Consider the following 26,678-nt stretch of genomic DNA (forward strand, 5'->3'; position numbering starts at 1 on the left):
AAAACATTTAAAATATCCTTATTGCTGCTTAAAACAACATTAGTGTCATTTATTAAACGTGCATACTGTTAACTAAAGATAAATAAGGGGACTTAAATTAAAGCAATATATATTATAATGCAGAGGCCATACAAGTTGCACTTTAACAATTACATTAAAAAATACAGATTTCTCTCATATTTCAGATGATTAAAAGACAGAAGCTGAACACCCCGGTTTGGAAGGAAGTATTTATTTGGTACAGTTATGGAGACTGTACTTCAACACAAAACTGCACTGTTGCCCTTTTCAATATCAGAACAGTCTGGAACAAAAAATAAAAACAATATGGCTTGATCTGACAGTCCTGGACACAACTTGATGTGTATTATAATAAAAAAAAAAAACACATTCACAACAAAGCCTTTTTGTTAAACGGCTGAAATGCCGTTCCGTCGCTCACAGCACTGATAGTATCATGGATCGTCCGTGAAAGTTAATATGAAATGTTGACAAGGGCCTGGAATTAATTTAGATTTAAAAAAAAAATGAAATGTCAACAAAATGAAGTGATGATGAACATGAAATGTGAAACCGTTGTTTCCAAATATTTCCCCTGAATAATTGTGTATCATACAAATGATAGAATGCAGCTTTTTATCTTGCAGCTTGTGGCACTTTGAAATTTGAAAGGAAGGAGCATCATGTAGAATAAAGTAACATTCAATATTTTTCACGCAGTCTTAAAAGAAAAAACAAGGCCAAGAAGAACAAAACATCTGTCTGGCAACACGATTCCCAGTCAGCCTTTTTAAATACATTGTGCACTAGAGCGGATTTCAGGCCCTTCAGCCTTCAGCTCTGAGGAACGTGGGAATGCAGGGAATTCACAACACAGGGAGTAACAGGCACGATACACTATTTACAGGTTATCAGCTTCAGTAGATAACCACAACATTAAATAGCCTGGTATATAAATAGTCAATGTTTGTCGTGCTGTGTCTCAATAAAAGTGTGACAACATGCAGTGAACTATAAGAGCACGGTTTGGACATGGACACTTTTGGTTGGATGCTAAATCAATATATTGTCATTTTAGTTATTCTATCATTTTTGAATACTATTTAAATTCCCTTATCAGCCTCATCTTTTCATCCTGTCCTTTTCCTTTTGTGTTTCCTGTGTGACGTCACCCATCTGCTCTTTTGCAAAATCGTTTGCATTTTGTGGCTTCTGGAGTTACAGACAGTAACGTTAACATTGGCCTACATGTTGCCCTTGTAAAGCAGCCCTCTTCTCGTGCCTTGAACCTGCATGTACGACTTCCTCTTTGTCATAACCATTAGCTCACAAGCTCCATTTTAAGGCAGCAAAGGTGACTTAGCAGAAGTGGAGGGGGGGCCCACCAACATCTTTTCAAACTTGTGAAAATGACTGCCGATTGAACACGTGTGTGGGTCGTGTGGGTGTCGGTTTACTAACTGCAGTATCTGATTTGAGACACAGCAAACCTGTTTTAAAAAGCACATTTACAGTATTTTTTTCTTCTTCTTCTGACTGACACTCAAGAAAACATGAGAGAAATGTTTGCAGAGGTTGAACTTTTCTGACCATGAAGTAGTCAGACTTAGTTAAGGCATGAGCATGTCTCACTTTCCCCCCATTTTGTGTTATTTAACTCTTATCCTTGTACAGTGCCGCGAGATAATGTATGTTGTGATTTGGCGCGATACAAATTAAATTAAATTGTATAAATTATACCAGTAACACGATGATATACTCTGGGATAATCTGGACTAATGAGCCAGTAATAGCAGAGAACATTTAGCTGTACACTCACTAACTGAAGTGAGAACAATATGCACTTTTAACTGAAATTAGTTCCCACAAAAATTGCAAAGACTGTCACTGGCAGGAAAAGCGGGTCAAAGCCCCATCACAAGACTATTTTTTGTTGGCTGTGCACTCAAAATGATTGTCACCTCCCTACATTGCTCCCCGGTCCCAGTTTATATCTTAATTTTGGCGTAAAGTTTGTCAATCTGCTCTCTGAAGTGGCTCCGGAGCTCGGTCCTCTTGGCCTTCAGCGTGGGCGTCAAGAGGCCGTTCTGGATGGAAAACATCTCGGGATGTAAAGCTATGTCCCTCACCTGCAGAGGAGACAAAGTCCAAAAGAAGAATTAAACACAAATGTTGATAATTATTCACGATAATAAATTATTTGTACAAATGTTATCAATTAATCCTTTGGATTACAAACTGTCCAAAGAACAAAGTGATGAACGGATGCCAACTTGGAGCCAAATTTAATCGTCCGTCTTTAATCGCTGTGTGTGAACTCTTCAAAGAAGTGACTCCATAGGCTCACCGATATGTTTTTTTGCAGGCTAAATATCAAGGACGGAGTGAGATTTTTTTCTAAAGGCGTGTATCACGTGTATCACCTGTGAGCAGGATGACACAGAAGAGCAGGACGATTATTCATAATCATTTGAACTGTCAACTATTGGGCCAAATATTGTAGCAATATTATTTGTGTCTGTGTGGAGAGTCGCGTAACTATCTCAATCCGTGTGCATGATCGGAGTTGTGTAAAAGAATCTGGAAATGTGTACTGAGATTTGCGAATGTGTACAGGAATCTGCAAAGGAGCTCCAAGGGGAGGTCAAACTATGTTGTTGCCGTTTTCCAGAAAGAACAATTTTGTCAAGTCAAACGCGGTCACCTGTTCAAAAGACTTGAGTCCTGCTTCTTTGCCCAACCTCAGGATGTCCTCCAGAATGCCGTCCTTCACCTCCTACAGACAGTCAGAGGAATTAATATTGTCAGTCCGAAAAGAAAATAACAGCAGTAAGGTTGGACTGCAGACGGTAACAAATCTGACCTTTTTACTGCACAGTTCGGTATAGGATCCTTCAATCCCTTTTTTCTTCACCCAAATAGGTAAAAAGTCTGGATCGGGCACCACTATCCCCACGAGGCACGCCTTTAAAACACAACACGAAGAGCAAAATGTTACAAACTACCAGACGAGTATTGAGCTGCTTTCTGACGTACTGAAGCTCCAGACATTTTCCACAACTATTCCTGCCGCCAACCCCCCTTTAGTAAAAATTTCCGGAAAAAGTCAGACCCCAAGCTGGGAATACAGAAGGAACATATCCTGAAGATTCACACTGAGCCAGTTGACGACTGTAGACAAAAACAATTCTCTTCGGACGATCTCATGCTGCATTTGCCATATGCTAACGCCAGGCTCCCAATTTTCCGGAGTCCATGTCTGAAAACGGCTATAGTAGATACAAAAAGGAAACAGTGGTTTAGATTCTTCAACACAAGTTGGAGTAAGATCACTCACCTGTAAGCTGTCCCCATGGACGAATATCTGGGCCACCGGATCACTGCGATTATAGATGGTTTCTATTTTCTCGGGGGCGATGTATTCCCCTTGTGCCAGCTTGAAAATGTGCTTTTTTCTGTCAACGATCTTAAGGCTGCCATTCTGCCACAAACCACAAGAGAAACTCAACTTGACATTGAAATGGCACCTGATGCTATTTCAAATTCACCCAATGGAAATCATATATATATATATATATATTATATATTTTTAGCTCAGTGTTGCATTTCGGCCTGTTTCGCTTACAGGAAGCCATTTCCCAATGTCTCCTGTGTGCAGCCATCCGTCCTTGTCGATCGCCTCGGCTGTTTTCTCGGGGTCCTTCAGGTATCCCTGGAATACATTTGGTCCTTTGACACACACCTAAGAGCGACAGAGGTAAGTGGTTTTAATCATTGATCGCAAAGAAATGTTCATATTTTATTTATTCTTATTTCATAAAGTGCTGGAAGTCATAATTTACCATGGCATTTTCACTGCAATGCCAAACGGGATTTCCTTCAAAATACTTGCTTGCTCCTGTTCCATTCCTGTCTCTTTGGGCATTTTTTAAAATCGTGATTACACGCCGCACATTTGAACAGTTTCATCTAAAAGGCCTTCCTGGTTTAGCGCTTGTTTGTACAGATGACATGTGATTCATTAATTGTGTGCAGAATAAAGACAGGCGAGTTCAAACCCTGAATCCTTTTTTGCACTTATCATATTGTATGTTTGCTGAGGTGCTGTGAGAAAATGTGAGTGAGCACTAAATCTGTCTGCTGCTATTCAGACATAGAAAATGAAGACATGGGGTAGTTTCACAATAAAAAATGCCGGCCAAAATGAAGGTATATATCATTCAAACATGAAAACTGTGACTCATTTATATGCATGCATACTTTTTTTTGGAAGTTTTTATGGTTTATTTCACTGTCAACACCTCAATTCCTGTAAATCAAAAGTTCTGTTCGTTGTGTAAAATGTCAAAAACTAAATAAATATTTTCGCCCCATCCCACTGCATGTGTCAGATTTCTGATCAGAACTCCTCACCTCTCCTTCTCCGTTGACTGCCAGGTAATTCATTTCTGCCACATCCACCAGTTTGATAGCGTTGCAGGGCAGAGGAGGCCCGACGTGACCTGAGGACGCAGAGGAGGCAACCGGTCAGTTTCATCATCGGAATAAATTAGGAAAAATCTTCTTTTTTTTTAAATTTGACACCAGATTGGACAAAAGCGACGGCTCGAAGAAGATCTACCTGCTGTCCAGTCTCCTGGCATTGACATGGAGCATCCAGCGGTACATTCAGTTTGACCGTAGCCTTCATAAAACTACAACAACGAGAAACAGTTATGGGTCACATTCATAAAAACAATTGCCAAACATTAAGTGAGACGGGCAGGTGGATGGGGCTTCACCTGGCAACCCAGAGCGGCTCGCAGGAACGTCAGGATGGTTGGTGACACCGGTGCTGCTCCCGTGATCATGAGTCTCACGCGACCACCAAGACTCGCCTGCAAAGAAGTGTGAAACTGAGCGGTAAAACTGAAGTGTCACACTGAAAAATTGGACTGTCACCTTCATTCATTCACACTTGAGTTTTCAGTTTTTCCACCTTCAGTCTACAGACTGAAGGAGTCGGGATCGAGTCTCCTGAGTCATACAAAAACTTGCCATTATTTATTATGCATCATATAGAATTGACAAACATTGAAAGGGAAAGAAATAACTTTATTTAAGATGCTCAACTATAGAATTTAGAATATATCAAATGCATAAAAACAGGTATTTATAATATTTATGTACCTGCTAACGGAACCAAAGCGAATTCGTTTTAAAGCGAATAAAAGACTTTTGATGATTAAATAGATGTCACATGTACCTGTACTTTTTTGAAGATGAGTTTGTCCCACATGCTGTCCCTTCTGATCACACCATTTTTCATCTCTGCCTCCTTCCTGCTGAAGGCAAAGTCGAGCAGCCATTTCTTCAGCGGCGTGTTGGCCTGACAGAATACCTGTGTAGAAGCGAAGAAAAGCTTTATTTTTCCGAGAGTCCTGCCACATAGAGTTGACACATTTCAGATAAAAACATTTAAACCAAGCGGCAAACCAGAAAAATAAAATATGTTTGGTAAAAAAAAACTAAATATAGAGTGAATTATAGATAGAGAAAAATGTGACATGAAAACCGTGAATCATCTGAGTCTTGGCTGACCTTATCAAACATACGGTTGAGGAGACGCGGGACCACAGGGAACACCGTCGGTTGCAGCGTTTTTAAATCGTCCATCAACAGTCGAATGTCTCCTTGGAAGTAGCCGATTCGAGCCCCGTGGATGAGGACGACGCCCTGATGAAGACAGAGCTGCTTAATCTTGCTTGTGCAAGTTGAACCGGTGTGATGTTTTTACGCCACAAGAGGGCGCTCTTGTTGCACTCCGGAGACACTACACTTCCATTGTTTCTTATTCAAACTAAACTGCTGGCTTCTTCACATTCAGAAGCTCTTCCTGTTTGTTAACTTACTAGCCAATGGCTCCTTGGACATTTATGAAACACTTCAAAACATTCATCAAAAAGGATTAAAACAGCTGGAAGCCCATTTTATTTCCCCTACCAATACCAAACCATAATTATATGAAGTTTGTGAAGTTATCAAATGAGTGTTAAAAAGTTGAGTGTTAAATTTTGTCTCAAAACAAAGCAGAATGTAAAACACAGTCAAAAGATTTGCTGAATTATTTTTCAAAGATTAAAAAATCTGTTAAAAGATGAAATAGACAAGGCTAACAATTTGGCCAAGTTTTTGATTCCCACTTTTTGATACTAAAAAGTGCAGTACACAAAAAGTATTGGGATACAATAAAAGCTGCTGATGTTAGGTTCAAGGAAAATCATCATCAAAACAACATGCCACCAAACATAAAGCTTTAGATTAAAACCAAATTGCAGATTACTGGTGCTATTAATATTCCCAGACCTCCGACATATCATCTCTCTCATTTACAGATAAAATCAACTTCTTGTAAAATACAAATGCTTTCAAAAAACCCTAACATTTTAAAGGGCAACAGACTCTAAATTAAAAAACGGCCTCCAGAGAACCAATGCTACTTGTTTCACAATAATTCTGATACTTTAATCTCCACCTATTTCACTATGCAACAAATGTCAGGTAAATGAGAACAGAACATACCTGTACAACCCTCTCAAACATGTGAGCTAGGGGCAGATAGGATACGTGAATGTCATGGAGGTTCAGCATGCAGTGCACCTGCGGAGGACACACACACACACACACAAAAGAAAACACATGCACGTATGCAGGTCAAGCCTGGCATACTGTACCTCCACCACCCTCTCAAACATATGGGCCAAAGGGAGGAAGGAGATGAGCACATCTTTAGAGCTCGGCCTCAGTGAGCCCTGGATGACAACATACACATGAAGAGGACAGGAATTATATAACGGGGTCAGAGAGGGTCAGGCAGGATTTTAGAATTGAAGCTAGATTAGAAAGATAACCAATGCATATATTGTATTAGATCCGGATCTCCTGGATGCATTCATAATAATTCTAATAAAGACGACTGCTTTCTGTAATAATAGAAAAAATGTGCCAATGTGTAAATAGCTGCCTTATTAATACACTAACCCTACTTAAAATCACATTTAATTTAATTTATTTAGGGCTAAATAATCTGTAAATTCCTCTCTGATGCTTGTAAAGTGTTTTGTGTATAACCATGCAGTAATAATAACTGAAAGTGAGTCAGACATCAATGAATATTTTAACTAAATTCAACTGAATTATAGCAACACTGTTTAGAGAAGTTAGGCAGGGAGACGTGAGGGGGTGGGTGTCACCAATGGAAATCACACCCTTGGATGAATGAATACAAAAATGTGAAAGACGTGTTCTGAAGGAAGAGACGCGAAAGCATCAAGCTTGAGGGTTAAGTAGCCAACCGTGTGTTTACCTCTGTTACTCTAAGGAACGCTGCAGTGTTGGAGATCACATTTCCGTGAGTAAGCATTCCACCTTTTGGGTTTCCTGGAAAGCATTTAAAGCTCAAGATTATACACAATGTAAAAAAATAAAATAAAAACAGGTTAGAGATATGTAAAACAAAAAAGTCTGAAGTTGCAGCGGGTTGTGTAATCACCTGTTGTTCCAGATGTAAAGCAGATAAGTGCGAGGTCCTCGGGTTTCGGGGGCTGTAATCAAAACACATACACTGATGCACAATGGAGCCTTAAGTGCTGTTGCATTAGAAGACATGATGGAAATATTTTGTAATGTGCAAAAACGAACAAAATGTACTGTTCCTACTCACCACTGGTTTCTGGTGGTTGGCTTTACCCAAGGCCTGGAGAATACACAAGACAATAAGAGTGATTAGAGTGCATCTGCAGGAAGTGCTGATAATAATCTTGCTTTAACCACACAGCACCCGAGGGCCCAATATTAGGCTCTAACCAGAACATCTGTGAATGACAACGACAATAGGATCAGCTCTTCCAACACGTCTGTTGACGCTGTTCAGTAGATACACGTTTTAATAAAGCAAAGAAAAGATCATTCAGATGATAAGCTTGAAAAAAAAAAAAGAGGGAAGATTTAGTCGTCATTCTCACCTCAAAGTCTTTCAAACTCAGGATCTCGATGCCACACTCCCGTCCACGGGTCACCAGGTCGCCGTCAAACGCCTCCATGAGCACAATCGTCTTCACAGTTTGCCCCTTCCCGCTGTCCAGAATCAGCTGAGCCTTTTCGGCTACATCGCAGATCACAGTTGAGATAGCAGCTGCGAAACATACGCCACCAAATTAACCAATTACCTTGCATCAGCAGCGCCCTGGATCTAAGGCTCTGTTAAAGCGCCGCAGGTGATGCGTGGGTTAACGCGTGGCGGTGCTTTTACCTCTGTCGATAATGTAGGCGATGGCCTCTGTGCCGAGTGTGTCGTACAGTGGGACCACTACCATGGAGTATGTGTGACAGGCCAGCTCTGAAATGGTCCACTGAGAGACAAGAGACAAAAAACAAAACAAAACATTACTAACTAGAAATTTAAATTTCAATAGCTTATGACTCAATACCCAAAAAATGACAGTTGATAATGTGGTTTCAAGTGCCTTTGTGTGTAAACCACAGATTTCTTTACCATCCCAAGAAAATGCTGTTGGGATGGATTTGAAATTAACCACTTATTAATGACATAATTCATCTTAAAGAGGAAATTGACAAGTTGCACAGTGTGATGGTGAAAGAATGTTATTCTCTTGGCTGCATTTTTTTGCAGAAAAATAGCGACTCTCCTGGTGTCTCGACCCCGTGATGGAAATGGCAGACGGTGGAACAGCCAACCAAAACAAATCAACCACGCAGAGGCCATTTGTTCAAATTGGCATTTTCCGACGGTTTCCGACAGCCCTGGAAACTTAAGTCGAATGCGACGTATTCCGGACCCTATTGTGCAACCGTATTCAACACGACGTAGCAAACACGGCAACTTACACGAAAGTCGGGTCCACCTAATGTAACTATATTATCTCATTCAAAGTTGACGAAAAAACCTTGGTTCTTTGTTGCAGGTGATTATACACATATATATATATATATATATATATATGTTATGGACAATATTATTCTATGAATAAGTTCTTCTAAATATTACACACTGTAGCTTTAAAGACCTTTCACATTGGTTGTAAAACTACCAAAAATCAAAAAACTATTTATTTATTTAGTTACCTTCAACCTGCAACCGTAAGAAAAAAGCCAGATCGATACGCAAATACGTATTAGTCTGGTACATCTCGGTTTCATTTTCGATTTCCAAGAGGCGTTACCAACAGGCGAGAGTGCACAGAGAGGAGATGTCTGTGATGATGATTCCGCACTGTCTGAAAGAGTGTTGCCGTTTTTTGTCGGTAAAATTTGAAAATATCGGGTACTTTTAGTCAAACGCTCGTTCATTAGCGGCGGCCTTGGTCGTTCACAACAGTCGCGTGGTGGTATAAACCCCGCCCATTATCAGATAAACAGTTGTGATTGGACCGGCAAGTTTTCTGCGGAAGGGAAATCACTTCCCAATGGAGCGGATCTGGACCGTATTCTGGCCGAGCAAATTTCACAGTGGACTGTAGTGAGCAGTGAATGAATTTAGGCAAAATGGAAGTGAAAAGGCTTTTTTTTTCTTCTTTTTTTTTTTAAAAGTCAAGTATGATGTTTTACCTCAGGCCTGTTCTGGGAAAAAATACCGATGAACCTGTCTCCCGTCTGAGAGTGTCCTCTGTGCAGGAGAGCAGAACCGATGTGCTCGGCTCTGTCCGACACCTGTGCAAAACAAAACACACAGTGTTCTCTAGTCGTGCCCTGTGAAGAGGACCGATGGTAGATTCATACACCTGAGTTCTGCATCTCACCTCTTTATAAGACAGCCACTCGTACGGCTGGTTTGGTTTTCTTGATCCTAGACAAGGTCCGTTATCTGTGAGGGTAGATAAAAGCTCACGTTTATCTACAATCAGAGGAAAGCGGTTGATCTCATATCTCTGGGGACTTTTCGTATTTATCTAAAAACTGTGTGCAGCACTCACTCGACACTCTGAGCCCTCGCTGGAACACCTCGTACATTGTGCGTGCGTCGTCGTAATAGTGCGTCATGTTTTCGTCACTGTCGTTCAGTACAGATCTTCTGGCACGTTCTTCGCCCTGCAAAAAAAAAAAAAGTTATGACCAGTACGACAAGGTTCATTATGGACAACACAGGTTTATTCTGTGGTAGATCTGCACTCCGGAGCATGTGCTTCTCTGATTTTTTGACCAAACAAACATGGATCCTGTACAGTGCACCTAAGTTTTCTCCTTCATCCGCTTACTGTCTTTGCAGAGTTCATACCTCGGATTTCATGTCAACTGATTTATCATGATGTTGTCGATTGACATGTTTGCGTCTTCACAGGCTCAAATAAGACTGAAATAATGAGTCAATCAACAGAAGAATATCGACCACTTCTTATTAATGGCTTGAATGAAGTTTTGGCAAATCACTTATTAGCTAAACCTTGAATCATCATGCAACTTATAAACACTAACAATGGCTGCCTTATTAGGTAGTGGCTCCATAATTACAAAACTTTACCAGCACAGCCTGCTTTAGGTCAGTGAGATAAAGACTTGAAAACCCTAACATGTAATTTGAAAAACTACACCAGCATCAGCTGTGATTACGTTCCTGGAGAGGAACCCACTCACATTCCTATTGAATGAGGCCTGCTGCTTTTTTTTTCTTTAGCAGCTGGATCATGACTACATTTTTCCTCTAACACACAGCGTTGCAAGACAGCGGATGGAAAGGATAGCTTGTTCTCCTGTGTTGTGTTAAGGACATTTGATATAGCAAAAAAACCAAAACTTCCACATACCGGTATCTCCACCGACTGCAGGCCGAGATCACAGGGTGGTTTGAGGGCTTTCGGCCGACTGGCAAACCAGTAGGTGGTGATGGCGGCGAAAGCGCCCATACCCATGAGCGCGTTGGTAGGCAAACCACGCACGTACTGCCGGACGTCATCCAGGTCGGGAAAGCGCAGCTGTCTCAGGACCTCCTGAGCCTGCATGGCTGTTCTGCACTGACCCTGCAGGGAGGCAGAGAGGGGAACGTTCAGTATGGAAACTTTTAGTCATAATGCTGCAGCACTTCTTCTCCTGCGTGATTATCTCTGTCCCAATCAAAAACAGCACTTTTTATTTCGATAATTCAGACTTTTTGGACTTATAGATGTCTCCAATCATGAGGGGGGGGGGGGGGGGGGGGGGGGTGTTCCTGGTTAATATTGTTACTAATAAGGATGTGGCGATGCAGCAGGATGTACAGTAGGATTTGATCTTGTTTATTAATGGGTTCGTTTGTTTTCGTCCATTACATGCCAACATGAGATCCCACTCAGACCGAAGACGAGGCACAGTGATCCCATTCAGATGATCTTGTCTCTTTTCACACATGAGAACCTGTGGGAAGTGACCGCAGCGGGGGCCAAACAGCTGACGCCTCAATTAAGATGACCACCGCCCTCAGTTTTGCTCGCTAGAGACGTCTGTGTAAGTCCTGCTGCCATGTGCACAAGTAAATGTGTGTGTGGCTTCTCGGCTGTTCCTAACATCTTCCGTTTAAGAATTGTACTATTATACACTGTGCTCTTGTGAAACCTTCAGTTCCACAGAACAGCTTTCTCAACATCTACGCCTCCACACAATCCTGCAGGTGTAGAAACGTCTCGACGACGATCGAGAGAGATGGGAGGCACCGGAGCCACAGTTCAATTTCATAGCAAACAGCCTGAATACCTGTCAACGTGATATCTTAATACTCTCTGAATACACAGTAAAAACATTAATTAAAGTATAGAGCAGTAACGTCTTGTTATTCATGTCCTTGAATGAGTGAAGGAACATTCTCACTGCTTACTCTCATTTGAATAGATTTCTAATGTGCTTTCTCTGAGCCGTCTTTATGTTTAAAATAAATCCATAAAACCAAAAGAAGTTTTTCAAAAATAACGGTTGAAGAACAAGCTGCAGAAAGACTGTGTGTGTGTTTTGCTGTCATTTCTATTCACCACTTCCACATGTTGTGCACAAAAGGAAGACGCGCTCTCTCCTATTCCACAGCCGTGCCCTCAGAAACAAAAGGCGCAGGAAGGAAATATGACTCCACACATATTTTCACATCGCAAGCCTCCAAGGGGAAAGAAGGACATGACAACAGACACTTGACTAAACACTGAACACGGCAACTCGTTCCTGAAGGGGACTGGAGCTCTGTGGTCGGAATGTTTAAGCGATGAGCTCACAGGGTTGAAACTCCTTTCTTCAAAGTGCTGAATGAATAACTCTGTCCTAATAAAATGTGCCAGAATTGAACTGCAATTTTTAATTACATGTTAATGTAAAGAGCAAATCACGGGAGCCTGTAGCTGGACTTAAAAATCACACTAATATATACAACTGTTTCAGTTAATACATGAATTGATAACTCACTATTTCATTTCAAATCAAATTTTATGTTTCTTTATCTCTTCTCTCAATTCTCACTTGTTATCAGACGGGCTGGCTTCATGTGCATGCTCAACTCATTTGACCTCTGGATCGTAAGGTAACAGCCCTGTCGGTGAATGAACAGGTGAACAACCGCCACAGGGGCAATAATTGACTTCTCACCTACTTCTATTATTAATGCCGCGCCCATGACACTTGTGACTGGTGCCAACTGGGTCAGAGTGTACAGTATTAGAAAAGCAGCCGAACAAGCTAAATATCATTTCATTGGCTTATGATTACAACTTCAATTCCGCTAATTGTGTTAATGAGAGATCATTGTAAATCCCCCTCAGCTTTGAAATTCACACAAAGAGGAAAAAGTTGCAGCAGATGTAATCAAGGTTGTTTGGTTTCTTTTTGTCTTCTATGGAAAAAAAAGTTATACATTTATGTTTAATTAAAAAATTCCACATTAAACCTTATCTATTATCCTCCATGAAAGACAAGAAATGATCAAACCACTTCCAAGTCCTCTTCAAATAAGTTAAAATGGAAATTTGTCAATAATTACCACTAAACTAAGGTCAAATAAATCTCTATACTCACAGCTCCGCAGTGTTTGTTTTAGGAAAAGGCAGAAAGTGTCACCAGAGGTGTAGAGTTGTAGTTTATCTGAATGGCCTGTTTGCTGCGATAGTTGCTATTAGAAGGACTCGCACTGACCTCTAATAGACCTCAGAGGTTCTCACAACTATGAATAGCAGGAACACGCCCCTCTCAAACAGAAACACAGACGCATGAGACGCCGCCGGCCACTCAGAGTGAAACTCATTTTTCTTTTCTTTCTTTCTTCCTTCTAAACACTTCTACTCGAATGAGCATTGCCGTCCAAAGGACAATTTAACATATATACACATGAGCCTGAGGAGTTCGCAAACAATGATGGCTGGAAATGCGATTCAGACGGACCGGTTCTGAAGAAACCAGAGAGCTGATCTGAGTGATTCAAGCATTTCAAGGTGATGTTTATTCAAGAGTGAGAGAACAATACCTCATCAGACATTACCTGGACACGGTGTGCACAGTTCTCCTGTTACTAAGCATCTGAACTTCTGAAACTAGCCGAACAAAGAATGACACTAATAACAAGAAGGTCTGTGTATTCTACACGATAGATAAGTTGACAAATCCCCCTGTTTTCATACTGACATCACGGATGTGTGTGGGCGCCAACATTGACTTGACCGTGATAGAAAGAAAAGAAAAAAACGAGAATATGTGCAGATTCCTTTGAATCTAAGATGGATTGAGAAGTTGTAATTTCCAGTTAATTGTCTTAGCTACATCTCATTTTCAACTGGTGACACAAGCGATAAATGGGGGGGGGGGGAGACGTGGACGCACACTACATGTGGATTTACACATTTCCTGCCGACGCCGTCTGCTCCAACAGAGACAGTAAAAAGTAACAAGCCTTGGAAACTGAACTAAGTTTAACCAGCTGTGACTATAGTCAGAAAAATACAGATGGATCTCCGCGGAGTGCAACAGACACCTTGTGTTATGTTGCTGAGACACGGCGGTGGGTGGTACAGAATTATTTTTTTCTAAATGCCACCATGGTATTTGTAATTAGATCATGATATCAATGTATTTATAGCAATAAAGTCAATTTTCTGGATTTTATCTGGTATTGATACAATAACGACACAGGTAGTCAGCTTCTGGACAAAACAGTAAATTAAATATGAGACAAATTAAGGTGCTTTGACCCTCAATGGACAAATATTATAGGAACAGATTCCATGATGTTACCTGCATAGCAAAATCTCTGACGGATGATCAATTTATATCATCTTGTGGTACACAGTAAATCGTCATTGGCTGACCCCTAATGAAATCATTAATCAATCGACCGATAGAAATTAAACCAATTACACTTTTTTTTGATCAATCATTTAAGTCATTTATCTAATTACAAACTACTAACTTAGAGCTTAGGGTTAAGCTTTTTTTTTAGATACTAAACAGACTAAACAATCAACAGAAAGAAATTGACAGATTAGTTGATACTGGAAATATATAAGTCGCAACTGTACTATCCGTCAGATGGCCAAGAGCGGGCACATGCCACTGGTGTCATGCTCCAGCTGAGAGTTGTTTGAGGCTAAAGGTGCTCCAACAACCGCTCCACCACCACGTCCACTCTCCATACTTGGCCTGGGAGGATGACAAACCAATGGCAGAGCCAGCTCTCCAGTCACCCCACACCCCAGCACACACAGGACATCGGGGGAAAAAAAAAAGGGGGGGAGAGGGCAGCCGGTTCATTTGACACATAACAGAACATCATGTTTAGTTGGCAGCAGCCTGCAGCTTGAGAGCGGACTACAGATGGTAGATTTGGAAAAAAAAGTGGCACCCCAAGCCCCAACCAGGAAGTTACAAAAAAACAAAGATGGTCAGTCAGTCGCACTTGAATTCCTCGGACATGTTCATGTTCCTCTTCCTCTGAAGAAAAAACCAAGAGATGAGCTGATAATCGGTTAGGGTGTTGAGTTGGGTCAGATGATTTAAGCTCATTATTCCAGCCGCACCACGGGATTACCACCGCATTAGCACACGGGGCCTTCAAACAAACACAACTGTAATCCCATTTTGACAAGACGGATGCTTTCAAATGTCAGAGGTATTTAATCTCTCAGCTGCTACGTGAATCGACGTGAACAAAAACATATACGCAACTATTTTGATAATCAAATTATTGTTGCAGTCATTTATCTCACAAATGTATGTCCCCATAGTCTCAATGAACTCTCCCTCGAACCACAGATTGACTTGGCACAGCCGGCCCGTCAAGTGTCAAGTGGTAATTGAAGAGTTTGAAAGGGTGCTGTTTTTTCTTCTCGCTTTTCCAATACTCCAAATCACAAGTGCAGATATGTAAAGAATCGATTTATAGATGCATCTACCTGGTGGAATGTAAGATGCAATCGTCGGCTCACCAAATGTTACTTCCAAAGGAGAGCATCATTTTAGACTGACATCACAGTCTAGCATTACCACCCTCATGTTCCTGGGACTAACGCTACACTGAAATACAAGGACGAAGGATGTTTTGTCATCATAAGCATTTCACTTCTTTAGCATTGGCATCATGTCTCAGCATCTGGTGAGGATGCTTACATTTTGCCTGGGACCTTCCGCTTTAACCTTAAGATCTTTTGACAACACCACCAACTTTACAAGATTGTCATTTTTTTAATGAGCCCAGCTTATTTGTCATGGTGGCAGCAATACACTACTGGAGCAGATTGATGAATGATGAATAAAACTCTGTCACAGCCCTAATCTCACGTACATCTCTGCATCATACTGCTCGCTGCAGAGGAAGGACACTTGTAAACCTGAAACCAAAAGTGTTCAGACAGTGTTTGCACCAGACATATTGCAACACAACCATGCTGTTGCAGTCTAAACTATTGAATTCTTCAAACTTGCCTACGACTTCCTCAGTTGTAGACAAGTAGAAGCAAATACAGCGGCTCGCTATCGATTCAATTCTAAAAATGTAAAATGTTGACATGTGAAATCCATGTTATTGACTTATTCGATCCAGCTGCCAGGACCTCATTGATAATGCATCTGTTTTTACAAATAGAGCATTCCCCCGGGGGGATAGTGTAAGAATGCTCCGTAAGGATGTTGGATGAGACTAAAGGCAAGTTGTGAAAAAGGTGAACAGGTAGAGACATGAGCTGACATGCAGCAACAAGACATTCAGGAATGGGTTATGGGGGTTGATCATCACTGCCCGGCTGCAGGATGCGCGTTGAAGCGCTTGTGGTTTTGGTCATTAGTCTGCCACGACTCGTGTCCACAGCCCCCGCAGGTCACATTCAACCCTGGGTTTAATACACAGAGGATGACCTTGCACAAGACGACCGCGCTCAAGACTGAAGGTCCTGACCCCCCTGGTGAAACTGCACACTCCCAGTCACATGGTCAAACAGTGGAGAAATGTATAGGGGAGGGGAGGGAGGGTGGGAGGAGGGGAAGTGGAACAAAGGTTACGCACTCGTCAACTGCTACCGACACGGCATCAGCAGGGCACACGGTGGCTACGCAGCGGGCCAATGAAGAAAATACTGTCATGAATCTGAAACTCTGGGGAGCAAAAATCAAAATGAGATTCAGCTTCATCCTCTGTGGTGATTTTAAGCCACATTATACTTTAAATATATAAGTGGAGAAACTCCGGCACTGCCTCAACTCACTGTTGGAAACTTGGAAATATACAGATTTGCTTTCTTCGTTATAATTAAAAGCGAGACTCAAGACTCTTTCTGTCTTTACGCTACAGCCGAAGCAATTAGCTCTTTAAAAACATGACATTCATCACTGATAAGTTGTTGTTGAAGTTATTTTCACGATTAATAATTTGAGTTTTAGTCTCTAAATTGTCAGAAAATATTAAAAAAAACAAAATGACCATCACAGCACCCTAAAGCCCGACATGGTCATCTTCATACTTTCTTTTCGTCAACCAACAGACTGAATATTCAGTTCACATATAGGGCAAAGAAAGGCTCCAAAGCTTCGCATGTTTTCGATTAACGTCCCTAATTGTGTCAAAGGTGAAACCATCAACTCCTTAACAGACCATACACTCGTTAAAAGTGGGGTGCGTTCACACCGAACCCTACGTGAATTATTCGCGAGCAGATTACACACAGAGACTGTCAAGAGGGGCCAGCTTTCCACCACTGTACTCCGGTTTGAACAGCTATTGAAACAGAAGGATGATTTTTCCGAAAATGCCACGTTAGAAAAATTATTTGGTACAATTATTTGGGTTTGTCGAGCTAAATCCTCCGTTTGTTTCTCCGCCACTGACCAGAGCAGAGTGATGACAGGGTGGTGGTCTGCTTCCGAATCACAAGACCACAGAGTGTCCCTCTGTTTGTGCTCCGATGAAAGCTTACTCCTGTACTCAAAAGGCATAAGACACATGACGGAGTCTGCCCAGTCACTCTGCTGCCATCTCATTTCCGTCATGTAACTCACTCATGTGACTCCAAAGTAGCTTTTTTTTTTTCTCTTAATGTTCAGAAGGGGAGGAAAACGACGAAAAACACTCGAGCTACATTCCGCAGATTCCTGTCGGAGGACGTTTGCCAGAAATCGTCTTCAGTACCAAGCACGTGCCTGAACTGCCCCCACCCACCGTCACAAAGACAATATTCACCACCAACACACACACATACACCCCTCTGTCCCCCAGGAGCCAAACTGAACACGCAGCCTGCAAAGTGAGGGGCTTCTAGATTTTAGCCGACTGACTTAAGTGTTTAGTGACGATCAGCTTTCACGTCCTTATTGTGACATGAACTTTTTTTTTTTTTGGAGCAGGAAGCTGCTCCCGAACTTGATCATCACTTACAGTCGGAGAGTTTCTGCTTCCTGTCTCTGCTCTGATGAGAGGAAATGACAGAAATAGTCCAGAACAGATTTTTCTTATAATATTTCATGAATCGAACACGGAACTACATAAGAATGATGAACAACAACAACTGCATCGTCTTTCTTTTTGAATCCAGCACTGGTCAGACAATGCAGATGAATTTGAAAGGTGTTAAACACTAATACCTCATGATACAATTAAAGAAATGAATCCAGACCTCATGCCATTCCAACAAGTGTCAAGAGTGCCTCAGATCTGCATGTAGCAACAAAAAAAAAATTAAATTTTGTCAAACAGCCACAGTGTGCAACTGTGACCTCCTCCTCCTGGAGGTGAGCAGGTCACACGACGTGACAGAGAGAATATAACTGATATATGGCCACGACCATGCTCTTGGGGAAAATGGCAACATTGTTCCTCTTTTTCCCACTCGTCACAATCTTGCATAGACAAACGATGGCGTCCGTGTGGCAGGGCAGGTTATATATATATATATATATATATATATATATATATATATATGTGTGTGTGTGTGTGTACACATGTTGGATAATAAGACTTATAGACAAAGGATCGTTGGAAGCAGAGTCTCGTCATCAGCCCTGCGCTACGTGTCCCTGTCTGCTGTGACTTGACGCGACAGATTCATACACACGCGGGTTTCTGTCAGCGACGGATGAAGAATGATGATGATGATGATGATGATGATGATGACGATGAACACACACGCACACACACACACTGTTCCGATTTAAGCCAACGGTTGGTGCGCATGACGTGGGACACCTCAAGTAAAGTTACGCTGTGGAGGAGAACGGACTGAAAACGTGGATCGGGTATCAGGTATATTCTGAGGCACGGCGCATAAATAACACGACGCATATAGTAGTGGTGAGGAGAGGACTCGACTCCGTCCTCAGATAAACACCTGTAGACGGTCGGTGACTCGTCGACGGCGACATTTCCGCGTTTTTCAAGTCATAAATGTTTCCACTGACCAGTGCGCAGCAACAGATCCGGAGACTTTAACCTGGTTCTTGAAGGAGCAGCGGCGGCAGCAGCGGCGGCGGTGGTGTGGTCCGTCTGCGCCCCCGTTCAGCCGCTCGGCCAATCAGAGGTCGCGTTGCTCTGCCTCGACGTTTACGAGGCCTGCCGTCATTGGTCGACGCTGTCGCTACAAAGGGCGTTTGTGCACGTACCAGGCACTCGCAGCCACATCCTATAAAAACAGAAGTAACTGAGTACGAGTAACTTAACTACTGTACTTGAGTTAAAGTATTTCTACTCACGTTACTTCTTACTCTAACTTAATTCCAAGCTTAAGTTAGTTGTTACTCTAATAAATACATAGAGTCTGTTTCCAATTCACATGATTTGTGTTTTTCATAATTCTAGTGCTCTGGCACTGTTTAAACCCACAGTACTTTTATAAATACAGGTTAGAGTGAAATTAAACTGGTTGAACTAACAAAACAGTGGATGTTTTCAGTTCACAAAAATAAAACTTCTGGGAACCACTGGTGGAAGAAGTGTTCAGATCGTTTACTTTAACATTATAACAGTGTTAAAAGTAAAGTAAAGGTTCATCAGGATTTTAAAAAATTACCTAGTAATAAACATAATAGCACTCAATCTGCAGAAAAGTGGACAGTATGTTGTTGTACAAACAGCATTGTTAAAGCGAAGTAAAGTACAGGTGCCTCAAAATTGTACTTAATCCCAGTACTTTAGTAACTTAGTAACTTTCACCACAGTTTCGACCTTAGTTAAAAATAGTAGGGCGTTCTCACTGTTACAGACTGGACTGCCCAACAGTGAGCTGCACCTCCACCACTTGCAACAGTAAACTGCTGTTTAGACGTATCTTTTTTAATATACTCGTACCAATCATCCAATACCCCACCTTTATAAAACAATGTGTTGTGGACCATCCTAAGGTAATTCATTTTTCATTTTTTACTCTGACATTGTAATACAAGTACTTTTTTCAGTGCGGTCATCTTTCAGCAGGGCCATATATTAATGTTCTTCAGAGGTGTTTTTCTTTAGATAGTCAAAAAATAACAACATTTCAATATTTCTCCACCTGAATGTTATTCCCTGGAAGCATGGTGAGAACTTTGATTTGGTTTTCATGTTGGTAAGATGAATTTAAAAACATTTCCAGTTGTTTGGAAAACTTACAAATACTTTAGTCAGAGTTCAGTTTGTTGTCAAGCGACTACATTAAAATCCTGCTGAAATGATTGTAATATTATGTAATGTAATGCATACAGTATGAAATACAACTGTCTGACTTATAATATTCATTTTAATACTTTTAGTATATTTTATTAGTGATGCACTCTTTCTAAAGTACAATTTGAAAACGAGACTTGTAACTTAATCCTAGTAATACTACTCTAAAGTAAGTAAACACAGGGTTACAGCAGCATCATGCAAAGCGGACTTCAATACATAATGAATGTGCCTCTTTTATTTTAATTCTCGGGGAAACATATATTTCAGATTTAAGTTAAGTTTTTTAGACATTTCCATGGAATAATTACAATTTCAGGAGGGCTCCTGATACTTATTATTTTCAGTCTATGACATAATATCACAAAATACCACTGATAGAAGATACATTCAGTTATCTTTCTCTTCAGAACTATGCTCCACGATATCTCCACGAATATCCTCTGTAATCTAAAGAATAGTTTTTTTATGTGGTGTTTCTAAGAGAAATATAACTGAAAAAATAAAATAATTTCGATTTTTTTTTTCCTCCTCTCTCTCTCTCTCATCTCTTCCAGTGAGCATTCAGGATACTGCAGTTGCCATTATATACCACAAGAGGGAGCAGTTTTGCGCTTATAATGAAAAAAATGAGCAGTATGAAAAATGAGTGTAGTGAGATTTATATTAAAGTTTATCAGGAGTCAGTGGTAAAATAGTGACTTTGAATTTTGACTTTATTTGACTTACCAAATCGTATCATAATCCTGTAAAGATTTAAGGGCTTTATTATTATTATCTACCTCTGATTTGACTGCAAATCTCATGAGCTGAATATAAATTCCATGTCCTCGCGTGTTTTACATGCTTTTATTCTGTGAAACCTCCGTTCGAGTGGCTGCCGTTTGTCTCTCATGGGGCCTGTGGCTGCTGAACCATATAGTCTGAACTCAGCTTAAACCGTTTCCATGCAGCTCAATCAATGGGGACCGTGTGAACCGCCGCAGTTCAGGCTGAGGGTGGCGCACCAAGCCAAAGGATTGTGTCGGGGACCCTCAGAGGTCACCACGGGTCAGAGCGCAGCGCCTGACAACACGGGGTCCGCTCAAACTGCTGCTGCTGCTGCACAACACGGATCAGTCTATAATCAGACTTCATGGCTGGAGGCTTGTTCATGTTTGGACGTTAATAACCTGTAACTTGCTGACGTACAGTTAAACTGATAATAACACTGGAGATCAAAACACAGATTCCCCTGCACGAATTCATCCAGCAGACGCGTCAGTCAGTCAGTCACTTTACTGACATATTCTAACAAGGTTGTTTATATGAGACAGTGGACTAAAACTGGTATATAAATATGTGCCAAATACATCGCCATCTAAAGGTCTGTCGTGTATAATAGAAGTGCATGGCTTCATGTTGAAAAGAATGTCATTGCTACCACCAGATGGATTTCTATTCAATGATTTTATACATGGACATTGTTTTATTCTAGTTTTGTGTGGGAGAAAAAATAAACATAGATTGGGCATCATCATGTCTGCTGCTGTATCTGGTAACCATAGTGACATTACGCTCAAGTATCAGTGAAGCCTCCACTATACGAAGGGATTTTTGTTGTTGTTGTTATAACGTGATTTCTTTATATTCCATCCAAAATACCCCCCCCCCCCCCCCCCGTTAATTCCTGACTCATCTTGAAATTAGATCTTCCCTTGCCCTGCACATCAGTGTCCAGAGGAGCCAATATGATAAATATAATTCAAAATGTTGCCAAACATTATAAATTAGTTCAGCGTGTATGTGCTTTTCGTCCTATACGAGATTGCAGCCATTCTGACTAATCCAGACAAATTTGAGAAGTTAATATATATATTTTTTCAGTTAAGGAATAATGTTTCCCTTAAAGCATTCTTTTTTAGAGCAAAACTTATAGGTTACCTAACTGTGGTAAAAAGCCTAACTGTGGTAAAAAGGTGAAAATGCAGCAATTTGACTAATATTTTACATAGTACAAAATTCAATGTTTATTCACCGAACCGGATAGTTGTCAGACCATTTTAACTAACACGGAACTAAAAATGTCACATGACAGTAGCGCAATAACTGAAATAAAGAAATATCCTGACGCACCATTTGGTTTCATTCTGACGCAACACTCTGCGTTACAAAATCTGCCAGCAGAAACTTCCAGTGTTTAATTCACTCATTCTAAAAAAAAAAGAAGCAACGGCACACACACAAATCCCTGCATATTTCAAAGGACAAACACATAAAAAGTGTTTAAAACTGCACAGTCAAGTAATTGGATTTAATGCCCCCGTCCCGCTCGCTCGCGCTTTTCTCTCCATGGTGCTCTAAACACTCTCCAAACGCTTCAGAGGTCTTGTGAGCTATTCTTTATCAATCTCCGCTGCTTTTTTATCCTTCGACGTCGCCCACAGGATCAAATATATCCAAGCACGGTGAAAGTTTCGAGATTAAAACGTCCTCGGTTTAAAAAAGAAAGAAAGAAAGAGTCGGAGCAAACTGTTTTGGCGCATGGGAGCAGTTCGAATCTGTGAGAAGGAGCGCACACAATAAACCTGTTGTTAACCTTGCTGTGAAAATATGTTTGAAGAAAACAGCCAATTGTTGTATGAAATGTATTCAAGTATAAAATAATGCCCTTTGTTTGGGGGGAAAAACTTGAGCAATGTGAGGGTACAAAAGTCCCCTGTGGCATTTACTAGCACCCTTTGTGCAGTTTGCGCTTTGGCGTCTCCACTTGGCGCATTACCCAGGCCCCTTTAAACGCGATTGTTTCTTTCTTTCTAATGACATTTACCGGATCAAAACATGCTGTTAATTCGATCAGAAAGCTTCACCCTTCATAACAATGGCAGTATAATTTCTCCCAAAGTTTGTTAAGTTGACCGAAATTAGGCAAATGAATAGGGGTCTCCAGGCTACCCATCTTGCAGGTGACGGGGCATAATGCGCGTTCACACCAGCTGCATTCTTCTTTATTTCTCCCTTTCTTTCACAGCATTATTAAAATTTAGGCCAATGAAACTATTCATTCGACTGAATAGACATTTTCTTATAGGATAATAGGATACAAATTGAGCCTCTCCAAAGAGTCTCCAGTGGTGGGTAACCCTCGTGTGCCAGAGGCTGTTGGAGACGCTGGCCCTGACGCAGACGACGCTCGTGTGCCAGGGCTAATCACACACCTGCCTGGGAGTCCAACGAAATAAAGAATGTAAACAAAAAGCTTGCCATCTCTCATAAAAGATGGACGTGTCACCAAGTCGTGTGAGAAACGCCGAGAACAAACGGGGGGACTCGGTCTCCAAAAGATCTCCCCTGAACTTGGCGGAACAGCCTATTAAAGGCTTACTTAATTACTCTAATGACACTGGACAGGCCTTAAAACTCGGACCGGGCTTGGACGAGAGTTAAGATCGCTTGCTGGGATTTGTAAACAGGCGATCGTGTGAGAAACGCGAGTTGGAAGAAAGAGGGTTTCTTTTTTCGCCGGCTTTGTTTTCGGTGCGCACAGTGCGCCCCGCCGGATCAGCCGATCCCAGCGCTCAGTTCTTGTTTCCCGCCTGGGTTCTTACTATGCAAATAATATTCCAAAAGTAATCACGTGTCTTTTGAACAGCCACGTGGGTTAACAAAGCAGGTTTGCCCCCCTGCTAGCCCATGGCTTTAGATTTTTACTATTTCTTTAACTGATCCGAAATGCACACATTTACCCAAAGCATGCACGGCTCTAATCCCATGGAATAATTTACACCATGAATGCCAGAGTCCCTTGGATGATCCCCTTATAAGGGCCAGTTTTCTCCTCAGACCTCAGTCTGCTTCATCTCCTGCCAGAGTACCACATCTCTCCAACTCGCAGCTAAACTCACTTTTGAGACTTCTGTCAGAAATCGTCGATGGCATCGAAGATGAAGGACAGGAAGGTATGCGCTTCCACGTGCGCTCTGCATTTTGTGGCCTGAAATATTTGTGCAACGTGACACTTTTAGCACTTTTGAGTTGCAATTTGGAATTTTGTACTTCGCCGTTTACAAGAAATATTGCCGAACAACTATTTGGAGTTATTTTTACGCCGGTGGTCCATAACTCTACTGTGCACCGGCTTGTGGCGCGCGGTACAGGATGATAAGGGAGCAGTGTTGGTGTAAAAGAGCCTATCTGACATTTACGCAATATTTGGTGGCAGTAATGTTATTATTTACGTCACAAAAAACGTAAAATATTTCGAATATACTAAATGATATGTTAAACCATGTCCAGTGGGGCCTCAGAGTTACACAAACTGTCCGGAGCGCACAGTGTCCGCTGCGCGCTCTGGAGCAACAGCACAGCGCATGGCGCGCAATAGTCGCCAGGATTTAGTGTGGAGACCTCAGCAGTGCGTCCCCAAACGATTTCGTCGTTCTCTAATTCTAATTTAACTGTCGTGTGTTTTAGCTGATGAAATATCCGAGCGTCGATGCACTGATTCCGTGTGCTCATGTTGTATCTCTCCCTGTTTTGCAGCGAACTCCCATCTCTCACAAAGTCATCGAGAAACGAAGGCGGGACAGAATCAACCGCTGCCTCAACGAGCTGGGAAAGACGGTACCGATGGCACTGGCAAAACAGGTATTGTAAACATGTGTAGTATCTCTTAACGTGATTTTTTATTTACTATACAATATTGATAGATTTTCAACAAATTATCAGTGTATGTTAAAAATGTATGTAAAATCTACACATGGTTGATATATGCAGATCTTTTGATGTTGAACTGTTTCTTTTTTTATGTTTAGAGCTCTGGAAAACTGGAGAAGGCTGAGATCTTAGAAATGACAGTTCAGTATCTCCGAGCGCTGCACTCGGCGGATTTTCCCCGGGGAAGAGAAAAAGGTCAGTAAACATTTTTACGCAGCTCTTTTTACTTTACGCATCAGATCACCAACAATTCTGTCGACAAAATAAAATGCATTTTGTCCACGTTGGCTGCAGATGAATCAGAGTTATTGGTAAATGAGTTTAACTTTTGATTTCACGTTGTCTTTTAGTTAAGTAACTTTAGTTATTCCAGTTTTACGCACCGGAGTTCAGACCACGATGGTTTACCGGCAGGGTTGTAACCCCTGCTTACTTTGATTCATTCCAGGTGAACTTCTCGCCGAGTTTGCCAACTACTTCCACTACGGATACCACGAGTGTATGAAGAACCTGGTGCACTACCTGACCACAGAGGACAGAGCCGAAACCAAAGACATCAAGTACGCGCGGATCCTCGCCTTCCTACAGTCAAAGTCCCGTGTGGTCACCGAGCCCGTGTTCGGCTCCGTCGGCGCGATGCCAGAACCATCCGACTACCTGGGCCAGTTGCACTCCTCTCCGGAGCACCAGAGCCAAAGTCCGTCTGACTCCGCGTACCAGCAGAGTCCACCGGGACACTTCTCCTGGCACGGCTCGGCGCGCAGCCCGGGCATCTCGTATCCAACAGTGCCGCTCTCTGCGCACACACAGCAGCACGGCGGATACTTGTCACCGGTGCAGGGACTCGATCACCACTATTTCAACTTCATCGGTCACACGCACGCGAACACGTTTAGTTTGCACAGTGCGCAGCACGCCATGTAAATATAGCTATATTTGTTTTGTTATTATTCTTATTTATAACTGTGAATTGTGTGAACTGTTTCTGTATATATTGTGAATAAACGACTCTGACTAAAATTCATCAGCTTATTTTGTCACCGTTAATCTTGAGGTGGTATAAATGACACTTTCAGTGTGTAAAGATCACATTAACAATAATTACAACCCCGTCGTCTTCCTGTATGAATACGGGGCATGGAAAATACATTTTTTTAAAAATCAGAGGAGAGGGAAAACATTTCCAAGTGCAACTCAATTTTCAGTCTTCAGTGAATTATACGTAAATGTGTCCTGGTGAGTAGAAAGCCATACAAATAGCCTTATCATTTTAGGACATAAAATGAAATCATGTCTTTTTAAAGTGACTTTACAAGAAGAAAGTGAATAATTTGGAGAAGAAAAAACTGAACTCAAACTTTATCAAAAGCTCCACGTTGTTCCATCAGCTCCAATTTCAGTATTTGTGGCATATACTTCCACCTATACTACGCTTAAAAATGCCTTAAAACTCAAAAAAGTATTTTTCCTCAGTCTGGCTGACTTGTGGGTTTAATGGGTGACCAGAAGGTTCCAGGGGGCAGACATGAGCCTGAGGGCCACTGGGCCACAGGCCCCCTGACTTAAACAAACCCCACACTTAACAAAACCATTGATTCATCCATCATTCCCCACCTCCCTTAGAATTTAAATCTGAGATTTCAATCAAAAAAATGTTTTTTTTGTTCCTGATAGAGATATATAATTGAATTAATACTTTCAAACAGGCCATATAGGAGAGTTAATATGAATCAAAGCAACTGAACGATATGTTTTTGAATGAAAATCTGAATTTCCAGGATCTCAAAGAGTTTCAGAAGAATGCGTCACAACAGCATAAAAATTGTCTCCCTCTAAACTTAAGCCAAGTTTGACTATTTCCATATAT

General features: G+C 41.4%; 2 protein-coding genes across 6 annotated transcripts; one reads left to right on the forward strand and one right to left on the reverse strand.

The window, feature by feature from the left end:
* Positions 1 to 216: 216 nt before the first annotated feature.
* acsl1a (acyl-CoA synthetase long chain family member 1a) lies at positions 217 to 19,021 on the reverse strand. Of its 4 annotated transcripts, none has more exons than XM_035636183.2 (21): positions 18,877 to 19,021; positions 10,800 to 11,012; positions 9,972 to 10,086; positions 9,798 to 9,862; positions 9,607 to 9,708; positions 8,291 to 8,390; positions 8,004 to 8,173; positions 7,703 to 7,735; positions 7,532 to 7,583; positions 7,346 to 7,419; positions 6,562 to 6,639; positions 5,581 to 5,715; positions 5,246 to 5,380; positions 4,782 to 4,877; positions 4,622 to 4,694; positions 4,414 to 4,502; positions 3,626 to 3,742; positions 3,338 to 3,481; positions 2,864 to 2,965; positions 2,705 to 2,776; positions 217 to 2,129 (listed from the first exon to the last, which is right to left on the reverse strand). In XM_035636183.2, exons 2-21 carry the CDS (start codon positions 10,992 to 10,994, stop codon positions 1,989 to 1,991), a joined length of 2,088 nt encoding a protein of 695 aa, XP_035492076.1. In that variant the 5' UTR covers positions 10,995 to 11,012; positions 18,877 to 19,021; the 3' UTR covers positions 217 to 1,988. The 4 variants fall into 4 exon arrangements, with proteins under 4 accessions (XP_035492076.1, XP_035492080.1, XP_035492079.1 ...); XM_035636187.2 differs by lacking the exon at positions 6,562 to 6,639 and adding an exon at positions 6,714 to 6,791; XM_035636186.2 differs by lacking the exon at positions 18,877 to 19,021 and adding an exon at positions 17,312 to 17,335.
* helt (helt bHLH transcription factor) lies at positions 18,600 to 25,820 on the forward strand. 2 transcript variants are annotated; one of them, XM_035636196.2, is made up of 4 exons: positions 18,600 to 18,721; positions 24,638 to 24,742; positions 24,910 to 25,006; positions 25,260 to 25,820. In XM_035636196.2, exons 2-4 carry the CDS (start codon positions 24,725 to 24,727, stop codon positions 25,733 to 25,735), a joined length of 591 nt encoding a protein of 196 aa, XP_035492089.2. In that variant the 5' UTR covers positions 18,600 to 18,721; positions 24,638 to 24,724; the 3' UTR covers positions 25,736 to 25,820. The 2 variants fall into 2 exon arrangements, with proteins under 2 accessions (XP_035492089.2, XP_035492088.2); XM_035636195.2 differs by lacking the exon at positions 18,600 to 18,721 and adding an exon at positions 23,440 to 24,054.
* Positions 25,821 to 26,678: the final 858 nt, after the last annotated feature.

Source organism: Scophthalmus maximus, chromosome 8 (genome assembly GCF_022379125.1).
Source record: "Scophthalmus maximus strain ysfricsl-2021 chromosome 8, ASM2237912v1, whole genome shotgun sequence".
In the NCBI taxonomy this organism is placed as follows: Eukaryota; Metazoa; Chordata; class Actinopteri; order Pleuronectiformes; family Scophthalmidae; genus Scophthalmus; species Scophthalmus maximus.

What these genes read in the sequence shown, in the direction of transcription:
- helt (XM_035636195.2), top strand. Translation starts at nt 24,028, where the DNA reads ATGGCATCGAAGATGAAGGACAGGAAG. An exon ending in CGATGGCACTGGCAAAACAG is followed by an intron (nt 24,743 to 24,909) that starts GTATTGTAAACA and finishes TTTTATGTTTAG; the next exon opens with AGCTCTGGAAAACTGGAGAA. An exon ending in TCCCCGGGGAAGAGAAAAAG is followed by an intron (nt 25,007 to 25,259) that starts GTCAGTAAACAT and finishes GATTCATTCCAG; the next exon opens with GTGAACTTCTCGCCGAGTTT.
- acsl1a (XM_035636183.2), bottom strand. Translation starts at nt 10,994, where the DNA reads ATGCAGGCTCAGGAGGTCCTGAGACAGCTGCGCTTTCCCGACCTGGAT. An exon ending in AGTGGCTGTCTTATAAAGAG is followed by an intron (nt 9,709 to 9,797) that starts GTGAGATGCAGA and finishes TGTTTTGCACAG; the next exon opens with GTGTCGGACAGAGCCGAGCA. An exon ending in GACTCAAGTCTTTTGAACAG is followed by an intron (nt 2,130 to 2,704) that starts GTGACCGCGTTT and finishes TCTCCTCTGCAG; the next exon opens with GTGAGGGACATAGCTTTACA.